The sequence below is a fragment of the Aquarana catesbeiana genome, linkage group LG03, assembly GCF_042186555.1.
Source record: "Aquarana catesbeiana isolate 2022-GZ linkage group LG03, ASM4218655v1, whole genome shotgun sequence".
Lineage (NCBI taxonomy): Eukaryota > Metazoa > Chordata > Amphibia > Anura > Ranidae > Aquarana > Aquarana catesbeiana.
This window is the reverse complement of record NC_133326.1, coordinates 169,317,362-169,330,321: the sequence shown is the minus strand read 5'-3', so window position 1 is coordinate 169,330,321 and position 12,960 is coordinate 169,317,362. Positions and strand designations below refer to the sequence as shown.

General features: G+C 40.9%; 1 protein-coding gene across 1 annotated transcript in view; it reads left to right on the top strand.

Annotated features, from left to right (window-relative positions):
- Positions 1 to 12,960, top strand: part of BEND7 (BEN domain containing 7) — a 103,296-nt gene that overhangs the window by 52,115 nt on the left and 38,221 nt on the right. The window contains exons 3-4 of the mRNA XM_073619516.1: positions 1,409 to 1,705; positions 10,774 to 10,896. Coding sequence (XP_073475617.1) covers positions 1,409 to 1,705; positions 10,774 to 10,896 — 420 coding nt within the window. The remainder of the gene's footprint in view (positions 1 to 1,408; positions 1,706 to 10,773; positions 10,897 to 12,960) is intronic.

Below are 12,960 nucleotides of genomic sequence, written 5' to 3'. Positions count from 1 at the left end.
GAGCCGTCTTAACTGCTCCGACATGTGTCGGTCCGACTTTGAAAATGCTCAGTGCACTACTTTGCTCTGGCTTGGGCACAATTTCAGCCCATTGATTTGAATGTAAGTCGCATCCAAGTCGGATCATCGTTTTAACTGATCTGACTTGTGGTATGCTCTGAGGATCTTGAAGGGGAACCCTGCACCAAAATTTAAAAACAACAACGGCGTGGGGTTCCCCCCCCCCAAGACCATACCAGATCCTTCGGATCTGGTATGGATTTTTAGGGGAACCCCACACCAAAAAAAAATGGGAGAAACCATGGGAGAAACCAGGCGGTCCCCCAAGCACACCCAGGTGGAAAAAAAACACATTTTATTTAATCTCTTAATTTTCCAAAACATTGTGACAAAAATTTACAACTTTAAAAAACGCGCTACTTTCCAAAAAGGGGCCATTTGGGGGGTATTTGTACTGTTCTGGCCTCAGAAAATGAGAGAGGCAGTCAGTACATCAGGACTGTTCAATTTTCAAATATATATATTGTAAATAAAGAATTGTAGTAGACTACATTTTGGCCTAAATTTATGAAGAAAGATTGTTTGTTTCCAAAATTTTATAATAGAAAATTGCCACGCAATTGTCAGTTTTAGTGACATCACCGGCTGCCAGTCACTGAAATATTAATTTTATCTACATGTAAGCTTTATTATAAGCTTACCTGTAGGTAAAAATACTAGAAAAGTGTTTACTACCACTTTAAAGTAGCACAATAGCAAAAAAATGCCATGGTCATTCAGGGGGTAAAAACCTTCCAAAGTTCAGAAGGTTAATTTTACCTTTCATTGCCCCTCACCCTCCTTGCCCTCCCTCTTCTCCTCTTTTATTCTCCGTTTTTTTGTTCAATTGCAAAGAGTGCAATTGCGGACTATGCATCCTCTCTTAGCTAATATTATAGTGAAAATTATCGTGAAAATTGCCACAAATAAAGATGAGTGCATGGTATTCTACAATTATTTTTATCTCATTGAAAAGCTATCAAAGGTAAAAAAAAAAAATCAATATTATCAATATTTGACTCTTTGTAACTGTGTAAAAACCTTCTAATTAAAAAAAAAATGAAAATAATTAAGAGTAAAATCAGTAAAATCTCCATTACGCTTCAAATGAAAAAGTAAAAATGGTAAGTTGATTTCTTTAGGACTAGACCATGTGTTTAAAATAAGTCTACTGTAAAAGAGATGTTTTATTTATAGGCTGAGCTTGATGGGCTTCGTCAGGCCTTTGCTTCTTATGTGTTTGGGTATTCCCTGCTTCAATTCCCTACTGTGCTACTGACCAGGTAAAAGTGTTCTGTGTGATGATCCTTGCAGAGGATGGTTGGTTTGGGTGCCAATGCGTGTCTAATCTTTCTTGTTATTTACACAGGGGATGAAGGTATGGAAATCAAGAAACAGATCACTGGTATGAGGAGACTACTGAATGACAGCACTGTGCGGGTTTACCAGCGTGTTGCCAAAGAAGGGGAGAAACTTAAGGAGGAACGTCATGACTTGGATATGAGTTGGACTGGTAGCCTGAGCCCACAATGTGCTGCTGATGATCCCATTCAGCCGGCACAGGCTCCATGGAACAACATGCCAATTCAAGCCAGTGAGTTTTCAGGACAATATGGAACTCGCTCTAAGACTGTGCAGAATCATGTGAAAAGCCCAGTATCCAATGGTATGTAACATCTATGTAGATCTAAAATGGATCTAAAATGAATGTATGGTCTGACATTTGTAAGCATTTTAGATTATTTTGTGTTTTTCCTTGGTGCATGCAGACGTATAAATCCACAGTGAGATATAAGATTACTGTCATCACTGCAACCTGGAGAACCTGGCTGGTGCAGTTTAAAGTTTGGTATTTATATTGAGTAAATGGGATAATCAAAGATTGCAGTAAACCTTTTTGCACCATGTATGTTTTACAAGTCATTATAGACTTAAGAGGCAGCTACCCATTGAGGACCCTAGGAGCGGACATGAGATACAGATACACATTAGACTATAATTATTTCATACTAAATTGTATAATACATTAGCATAGCAGTATGTGGAAAAATAAAAAACGACAGTTAACTGACACCAGAGTCAGAGAATGTATCTATAGGCTGGTGTAGAATTATCTGCTGTATGCCTTGTTTCATTTAGGTTGTTTAATATACACTACGTATAATGTCAAAAGCCTTTACACGCACATGAACTTTAATGGCATCCCATTCTTAATCCGTAGGGCTCAATATTGAGTTGGCCCACCCTTTGCAGCTATAACAGCTTCAACTCTTCTGGAAAGGCTGTCCACAAGGTTTAGGAGTGTCCATGGGAATGTTTGACCATTCTTCCAGAAGCGCATTTTTGAGGTTAGACACTGATGTTAGACGAGAAGGCCTGGCTCGCAGTCTCTGCTCTAATTCATCCCAAAGGTGTTCTATCAGTTTGAGGTCTGAACTCTGTGCATGCCAGTCAAGTTCCTCCACCCCAAACTTGCTCATCCATGTCTTTATAAGCCTTGCTTTGTGCACTGGTGCGCAGTCATGATGGAACAGGAAGGGACCATTCCTAAAATGTTTCCACAAAGTTGAGAGCATAAAATTGTGCAAAATGTCTTGGTATGCTGACGCCTTAAGAGTTTCCTTCACTGGAACTAAGAAGCCAACCCCTGAATAACAACCCCCACACTATAATCCCCCCCTCAATCAAATGATTTGGACCAGTGCACAAAGCAAGGTCTATAAAGACATGGATGTTGGGGTGGAGGAACTTTAAATGGTCCTGACCTCAACCCGATAGAACACCTTTGGGATAAATTAGATCAGAGACTGCGAGCCAGGCCTTCTCATCCAAGTGCCTGACCTCACAAATGCTCTTCTGGAATAATGGTCAAACATTCCCATAGACACACTCCTAAACCTTGTGGACAGCCTTTCCAGCAGAGATGAGACTGTTATAGTTATAATAAAATAATAGTTTTGACAATATAGTGTATAATCATACACAATGTACAAGTGTTCTATGCTCATGGTACTAAAACAGTAATTTTGGCATGTGCTGGGAATCCAAATACATGAAGGTTATGAAAAAACTCCATGAAATAAATTTTATTAGGCAAGTCATTATGTTATTCATTTTCAGTACATCATTCGTTATGCACTATATGGAAATCAAATGGAAATGTATGCATATGATGAAAAAAATGCATAGTCAGAGATTAATAAAAATGCATAGACAGAGACAAAAATGCATAGACAGAAAAAATGCATAGACAAAATGCATAGACAGTTAAGCATAGATAAAAATGCATAGACAGAGACAAAAATGCATAGACAGACAAAAAAGCATAGACAGATAAAAATTCATAGACAGAGACATAGACAGAGTGAAAAGCACACGTTAAAACGATTACATTTGGAGATATAATATACAGTTGAAGCCATAGGCATGTCTTAACTATTCTGTAATAATGTCCTCAATTATCAATGTATATACTCAGGTGGGAAAGAATTACTGTAAGGTACTTACCTCCCAACTCCTGCTTGTGGCTGTGTGGGGTGACTTATACCCTCATTGTACCTTGCACATTCGTTCACACAAGCGTGCAAGCCCATGGCTGAGGATGTATGCTGAAGCTTCCAGCACTGATTGGTCCTTTGGTTTTTTTATGGGGTCTTTGCCTTAAATTAGCACTCATGATAGTGTCCATGTTTAAGGATAAATGTTTTTTTCTCCATAGCTCCTCCCTTCTTGTTCCAAAAATAATTTTTTTTATGATCATCTGCTGGTCACTCTACCTTCTTCTATGTTTGACTATACCCCCTGATTTTCCTTGCATTTTAAAAGAGCAGTATTGCCAAACCTTTTTTGCCCATACTTTTCTTGTGGATCACAAGAGTGCACTTACTTTTGCTGAGAGACAGCTGACATGGCAGAGCCGCTTCAGGTTTTGGAAGGATCCTGCAAATCTTTTCTGGGATCCCCCCAGCTGCCTGATTGACAGTTGGCTTTATCTCTCTGCTCCTGGCTGATAGCAGAAGCCAGCCTAGCTCCCACATCCTCACCTGCCTGGTGCTCTGGTGAGTGCTGGAGGAACAGATCGGAGAGCGATGACTGACAGTTACCACTCTCTGCTCTGGGCTGACCAAGAATGATCAGCAGCCATGTGATTGTTCAGGTCTTAGAGCTGACATTGGACAGTTGCAGAATCACACCAATGCTGCAGCATAACGTTTAGTTTAGATGTTTTATTTTTTTTATAAACCCCAAACTTCAACTTTAGCACTCAGTTTCTGCCCCCCCCCCCCCCCCCCCCCATTCAGCCGGCACAGGCTCCATGGAACAACATGCCAATTCAAGCCAGTGAGTTTTCAGGACAATATGGAACTTGCCCATACTTTTCTTGTGGATCACAGGAGTGCACTTACTTTTGCTGAGAGACAGCTATTGCCCGCTGTCAGCTGACATGGCAGAGCCGCTTCAGGTTTTGGAAGGATCCTGCAAATCTTTTCTGGGATCCCCCCAGCTGCCTGATTGACAGTTGGCTTTATCTCTCTGCTCCTGGCTGATAGCAGTTTCTGCCCCCCCCCCCCCCCCCCCCAAAGTCCCTAAATACTGTTATAAATCTTGTACGAGGTGATGTACACTATATTACCAAAAGTATCGGGACGCCTGACTTTACATGCACTTCCCAGTCTTAGACCCCATACACACTATACAACTTTTGTTGTCTGATTTCCTTTAGATTTTACCAAAACCATGTAGTACAAGGGCCTGCCTGATTGCATACAAATTGAAAGTGTTTAGGTTTGTCCTCATATTATATGGTTTTGGTAAATCTATAGGAAAAAATCTACAGAAAATTGTATAGTGTGTATCCAGCTTTAGTCTGTAGGGTTCAATATTGAGTTGGCCCACCCTTTTCAGCTATAACAGCTTCAACTCTTCTGGGAAGGCTGTCCACAGGGTTTAGGAGTGTGTCTATGAGAATGTTTGACCATTCTGCCAGAAGCGTATTTGTGAGGTCAGGCACTGATGTGGACGAGAAGGCCTGGCTCACAGTCTGTGCCCTAATTCATCCCAAAGGTGTTCTATCGGGTTGAGGTCAGGACTCTGTGCAGGCCAGTCAAGTTCCTCCACCCCAAACTTGCTCATCCATGCCTTCTCGGGACCTTGCCACTGTCGTGGACAGTGCTGGGATCGAGATATCGGGCTCAGGTAAATATGCGGGGGTGTCTTGGATAGAAGAAAAATATGCGGGGGGGGGGGGGGGGCTGCTGGGTGGGCGCTAATGGTGGGAGTTTTTTAACCTTAATGCAGAGAATACATTAAAGTGGTTGTAAACCCCTGCATATACCCTGTAAAGTGACTGGCCTCAGGTGATGCATGGAGATGAAACAAATTCTCCTACATAAGCTGTACCTGTTTATCTGCATCGTCTCGTCTCTACATCTGTTCAAAGTGCTAAATTTATAAAGCTTGTCTAAGAGATCGGAAAAAAGGGTGCGGGGAACTGAAATTACACTCTGCAGAGCTCAGTGAGGAGAACTCCGAGAGCTGATTGGAGGGAAGGGACACACCCCCCTCCACACAGCTTACAGGAACAGAACTGAGGAGGTCAATCTGCTTTCCTTCCCCGTCACAATTTTTCTTTTGGTGTCAGGAAAACTTGTCAGAAATGATTCATGCTGATAGCAGAGGAATAAATACAGAATTGACACGTAATGCTCTTAATAGAGACAAGCACACAGTATAGAGGGATATACTTTATTCACATTTCATGTTTATGGTTCACAACCTTTTTAAGGTTAAAAAAAACCTTTAACCACTTGCCGACCAGCCGCCACAGATATACTGTAGCAGGGTGGCTCTATTGCGCAAATCGCCGTACCAGTATAGAGCTCCGTGCAACAGCTATAACAGTTGCACGTGCATGCGTGGCCGGAGCCGATGTGCGTGGCCAGCGGCTGCCATGTCCGCCGGCCACCCGCGATCGCTGCACAGAGAGCCAAAATGGGGATCTGCCAGTGTAAACAAAGCAGATCCCTGTTCTGACAGGGAAGTAGAGAGAGATCGTCTGTTCCTAGTGATCAGGAACAGCGATCTCTCTGTACACCAAGTCAGTACACTCCCCCCACAGTTAGAAACACCCCCCTAGGGAACACTTAACCCCTTGATCGCCCCCTAGTGTTATCCTCTTCCCTGCCAGTGTCATTTATACAGTAATCAGTGCATTTTTATAGCACTGATCGCTGTATAAATGTCACTGGTCCCAAAAAAGTGACTAAAGTTTCCGATCTGTCCACTGCAATGTCGCAGTCCCACTAAAAATCGCTTATCACCGCCATTGCTAGTAAAAAAAAAGTATAATCACATAAATCTATCCCCTACTTTGTAGACGCTATAACTTTTGCGCAAGCCAATCAATATACGTTTATTGTGATTTTTTTTTTTTTTTTTACCAAAAATATGTAGAATACATATTGGCCTAAACTGATTAAGACTTTTTTTTTTAATTCGGATATTTATTATAGCAAAAAGTAAAAAATATAATTTTTTTTTTTTAATTGTCTATCTTTTTTTGTTTATAGCGCAAAAAATAAAAACCACAGAGGTGATCAAATACCACCAAAAGAAAGCTCTATTTGTGGGAAAAAAAGGACATCAATTTTGTTTGGGTACAATGTTGCACAATTGTCAGTTAAAGTGTCGCACTGCTGTATCGCAAAAAATGGCCTGTCATTAAGGGGGTAAATCATTCCGGAGCTGACGGAATTGTACACCTTCAAATGTTTTTGATGTTTTAACTAGGTATTTTTATTGCCATAGCAAATAAAGTTGATTTTAAAAAAATTACACACAAATGCAAACGTAGGTCCCGCATGCATATGTAAACAGTGATCGCATCTCACATGTTAGGTATCACATGTACGGTATTACATGTAAGGTATCACATGTAAGGTATCACATGTACGGTATTACATGTAAGGTATCACATGTAAGGTATCACATGTAAGGTATCACATGTACGGTATTACATGTAAGGTATCACATGTAAGGTATCACATGTACGGTATCACATGTAAGGTATCACATGTAAGGTATCACATGTACGGTATTACATGTAAGGTATCACATGTAAGGTATCACATGTAAGGTATTACATGTAAGGTATCACATGTAAGGTATCACATGTAAGGTATCACATGTACGGTATTACATGTAAGGTATCACATGTAAGGTATCACATGTACGGTATTACATGTAAGGTATCACATGTAAGGTATCACATGTAAGGTATTACATGTTAGGTATCACATGTACGGTATCACATGTAAGGTATCACATGTACGGTATTACATGTAAGGTATCACATGTAAGGTATCACATGTACGGTATTACATGTAAGGTATCACATGTAAGGTATCACATGTACGGTATTACATGTAAGGTATCACATGTAAGGTATCACATGTACGGTATTACATGTAAGGTATCACATGTAAGGTATCACATGTACGGTATTACATGTAAGGTATCACATGTAAGGTATCACATGTACGGTATTACATGTAAGGTATCACATGTAAGGTATCACTTAGACTGTCAGAGTGAGAGCAGTACTTCTAGCTCCAGAATTCCTGTTTGATTCTAAACTTGTAACCTGCAAAGCATCACCTATAGATAATCTCATCTACTGTAGTTTTTGTCATTCCACAGGCATGTGTTTGATAAAACGCTGCACAAATATTGTGTGACATAAAAAATTACAGCAATGACTGTTTTTTTCTCCAGGGTCTTTGCTTTCAGAAAATACATAATCTGTGTATGTGAGAGTGTCAGAATTGTCCCGGACGGCAAGTGGTTAAAGGGGAACCTTGGGGTTTCTAAAAAATCAAACATACAGTACATACCTCCATGCTGTAGAATCAGTGTGATGCTGTAGCTGTACCCCTCCGGCTCTAAGACTAAGAATTGAGCAACACATTATTGCTTAGCTTTTGTTCTTCTCGGAGCGGAGAGCAGTGACTCTCAGTCATCCCTCTCTGCTCTGCTCCTCCAGTGTTCACAGTCTTTGCCTCTCAAACATGTGCTGACAACTGGAGCCAGCTGTCAATCAGGCAGCTGGGTGGATCCCGACAATATGGTTGGGATCCTTCACAGAGCCTGGAGCAGCTCTGTGAAGTCACAAGTAAGTGCACTCCTGTAACTATAAAAAGCTTTGACCATACTCCTCTCTTAAAGCGGGGGTCCACCTAGCTATCGTTTTTTTTTTTTTGGAGTTCATTCACAAACTTTTCTTCTAATGATTATCTACTCACATGTTCTGTGTAATAAGTCCGCCTGTGTCCGATTTCATTGTAAAGAATAACTTATAAAATTCACTGAAGGCGGTTTCCATCTTCATTGTGGGCATTTGAAGCCCACAAGCATGTATTTCCTGGATGCAGTGAATGCTGTGCTCCCAGCATTCACCGAGATGTTGTGATGATGCTGTTGCACAATGCATGCTGGGAAACCTGAGACTAGCTCCCAGGGGACTGTGGGAGGTCTGGGAGAGGCTAGAAACACACCTACTCCCATGGGAGGAAAACCAGGAAGTGCTAAGAAGATTAGAAAAAAAAAAGGTAATTACGGCGATTTAAATTTTTTTACACAGCATGTCAGCATCTAGGCAAGGAAGAGGATGCATAGAGATAATGTTCAAAATTTGGGTGGAACCCCGCTTTAAACTGGGTACTCACCAGTTACATTGTGCTACACACACAGTGCTGCTGTGCACCTTTCCTAAAAAGATAATGATGCGCTGCAAGTATTTTATTTCTGCCTGAGAATAATTCTTCTCATTATTATCAGAATTTAAATAATGGCAGTTTAGTCATATTGATTTATCCATTTACTTGTCAAACCTTGTACAATGTAATGTAACACAAAGTACTTTTATTGAATTAAACAACTTGCTACGTGCAAGTGATACTATAGTAAAAGTGCTGAATTTGAAAAAGTGAAACTTTTTTGCATATCTAACAAGAAAATGAAAACTATGTAGTAAATTCAACAGAAAACTTAGTCGAAACGGCAAGGAAGCTGAAGAAATTTAGATCCCAAAGGCAAGCATCACCATCAAGCAGCTTCTTAAAAGAACATAGCATTTACTAATAGACTTACATTTATTTTATGATGGGAATATGCCTTACAGCAGGCATTTTGAACATGATCATGAACTCCATCTTGGCAATGGTTTTCAGATTGCTCCAGTTTATACTTTTGCCCTGTATACTTGTATGGAAAGTGTGGTTGTAGTATAAATAGAGGTACTTTTTCATTTGGTGAACATGTGACATATTACATCTATTATGCCATGACATACATATACTTCTGGAGGCTCTTGTACAAAAAACAGTCCTTTGATGCTCTTTTTTGCTTTGTATATGGATCCTTTGGTATAGGGCCCACCTTGCCAGACCCAGTCTTTAGTAAGAATTCACAAGATACTAGCAGTATTGTGGTCTTGCATACTACATCCCATTATTTACTATCACTTTCTATGATGTTGCCAGCACATACTGCACCAACCAAATCCCAAGGCTTCTATAGAGGGCTCCAGATAGTAGTTGAGAAAGGTAGGGCCCTTTACCATCTTTACGACACCTTGAAGAGCAGTACTTGTGAATACAGCCCTATGCAAGAGTACAAACAGAATATAAAAAGTACAGGCCAGCAACTCAACAGCTTCTCCATAGAAAATATTTATTTAAGCATTACAGTAATAACATTATCCAAAAATCTGACACATTTCGGCTTTAGGCCTTCATCAAAAGTCTAAGGCCGAAACATGTCAGCATTTTTGGATGATGTAATTGCTGTAATGCTTAAATAAATCTTTTCTATGGAGAAGCTGTCGAGTTGCCGGCCTGTACTTTCTATGGATCTTTTGTGAGCTTAATTAGCCAGAGCACTGACTACTCACCAACTATACTATATAGCAGTTGAGCTTGGGTGAGTTTTTCTCTTACAAACAGAATATACATCTTTAATAATCATACTTACTGTGTCCATGCACATTAGGACAATTACAGGCATATTTTAAGATCAATGTTTAGAGGCAGAAAAAAAAAACTTTCTGGTTTGCGTTACTGATTGGAGCTTTTTATGGCAGATAAAACGCTAAACTCTCCTAAACTCGCCTAAACTGTGTACAAAAACACTATACAAGCATTTTTTTTCTGCCAAGGGAACTGGCGTTTCTTTTAGGCCCAGTGTGCATGGAACCTTAAAGGAAAGCTCCAAAAATAAGACCTGAAAAGGACAGCAGGAACTAAGTGTAAATTGTTAATTATTATACTTACATCCATGATGTCCTTTCTCCAGGTACAGATGCACCAAAACTGGAATTGGATTGTAGTGGTACTGTTATCTCAATGATTTTGGCTTGTGCACTTCCTCTCCCTGCTATTTTAATAATAATAGTTGTGACAATAGAAGTCTATGTGGCTGCTGTTTCCATTTGGAAAATAGCAGGGACCAGAAGCAGAAAGCACACAGACTATAAGCGTTGAACTGATGGTACTTGCTGCTCTCTTTAAGCAGTTCTAGGAGAGCTGGATTTCAGAAAGGACAGCACAGAGGTAAGTGTAATTAACACATAAATCCTGATGTCCTTTTCAAATATAATTCCTGGGGCTCTCATTTAAAGATTCAAAAACATTTGATCAAATCGAGCAGAAAGACTGATGGAATAACTCTTATTTACAGGTGAATTGCCACTGGTGAATTCTGTGACCGATACCAAGTGTTGCACGTGTAACTGTCAGCCTACTCTGCAGGCCATCCTTCAAGAGCTCAAAGCTATGAGGAAGTTTATGCAAGTACAAGCAGGTATGTCACACTATATTAACACAACTGTGTCGATGTGAAGACACCTTCATTGAAAGGACAACATGTTTTTTACATTTTTGGCAGTGTAAAGTGATTCAAGACATGTTAAAAGCAGTAATAGATGGCAATCTATCTGATTTTCGTTTACTGCAGTTATCCTAGGGAAGAAATGTATTGTTATATGTTTTTTGTACAACTAGATGTATTATGTTTTCAAGTTTAGTACATGGGCACAAAATGGAATTCCTTAAATTGAACCTGTGCTTTGCTCATGACCAAGTTCTCTAAGCTATCACCTTTCCCATCTTTGCATACTTGCCTTCTGTTTGCACCCCAGCTGCTCTGATTGACTGTCAAAGTAAGGTGGTTTTATGTAAGCTCACACTTTACAGCAGGGGTCCCCAACCACTGGGCCGCGGCCCGGTACCGGGCTGTGGCCTCTTTGCATCCAGACCGCCAGTGCGGCGGGCTGGCTGGCAGGCCAGTAAACAGGCTGGCAGGTGAGCGAGCTGATCAGTGAGCAGGCAGGCAGGCCAGTGAGCGGGCAGGCAGACAGACCTGTGAGCAGGCAGGGAGGCCAATGAATGGCCAGGCCAGTGAGATGAGAGAGCAGAGAGATAACATCATATCTCACCGCCTGCCCTGCACCACCGCAGTCATCGCCCTCACTTTGCAGTCCTGAGCAGCAGAGAGATTACATCATCTCTTACTGCCCACCCTCACTCTGAGACACAGCCACTTTCAAATGACAATCCGCATCTTGTGGCAAGTGACAATCTGCATCTGGTGGCAGGTGAGGTAGCAAGTGACAATCCACATTCTGTGGCAGGCGACGTTGCATGTGACAATCCACATTCTGTGGCAGGCGACGTTGCATGTGACAATCCGCATCTGGTGGCAAGTGACAATCCACATCTTGTGGCAGGCGACATGGCAAGTGACAATCTGCATCTGGTGGCAGGTGACATGACAAGTGACAATCCGCATCTGGTGGCAGGTGATGTGGCAAGTGACAATCCGCATCTGAAGGCAGGTGACGTGGCAAGTGACAAGTTGCATACGAAGGCAGGTGACGTGACAAGTGACAATCCGCATTTGGTGGCAGGCGATGTGGCAAGTGACGATCAGCATCTGTTGGCAAGTACCATGGCAAGTGACAAGCTGCATCTGGTGGCAGGTGATGTGGAAAGTGACAAGCTGCACCTGATGGCAGGGGACGTGGCAAGTGACAAACTGCATCTGGTGGCAGGCGATGTGGCAAGTGACAATCCGCATCTGGTGGCAAGTGACACACTGCATCTGGGGGCAGGTGATGTGGCAAGTGACAAGCTGCATCTGGTGGCAGGCGATGGTAGAAAGTGACAATCCGCATCTGAAGGCAGGTGACGTGGCAAGTGACAAATTGCATATGAAGATAAAAGGGGATTTTGCGAGCCACAATGGTATATTGCCTCAAATGTGGAAATCACCTAGCTGCCCACGCAGAACACGTTTCACATGCCGTGCAATACAAAAGATACGCTGCGCTAAGGTGAAAATATCAATCTGGAGATTATTAATGCATATGAGGTATACTGAAAATACCGCATAAGCGGCTTATCTAGCCACAGCAAGGCACAAAGGATATATATATATATATATATATATATATATATATATATATATATATATATATATATAAACAAGTGATTTTAAAGTGCAGTGTGTAAATAATATACTAGATGTATACCATTAGAATGAGAGTAGCGATTACTGAACTACTACCTGTATATATAATGGATGAGAAATTCATTTATATAGTCTGAAATTTACCGTAAAAAAAAAAAAAAAAAGAAAAAAATTATAAATAAATATATTACAGTGATAAGTGCAAAATACAACAAAGTGCCAAGTGCCACACAATGAGTTTGAATTTCAAATCCAAGATGTGGTACGTGATTATTAAAGTCCAATATATGAAAGAAATGCACATAAAGTCCATAAAAACAGTACATAAAAAAATCCAACGTGCATGCATTCATCTTAGTGCTTAGTGCTCAGAATTCCATGCTCAAGTGTCATCCA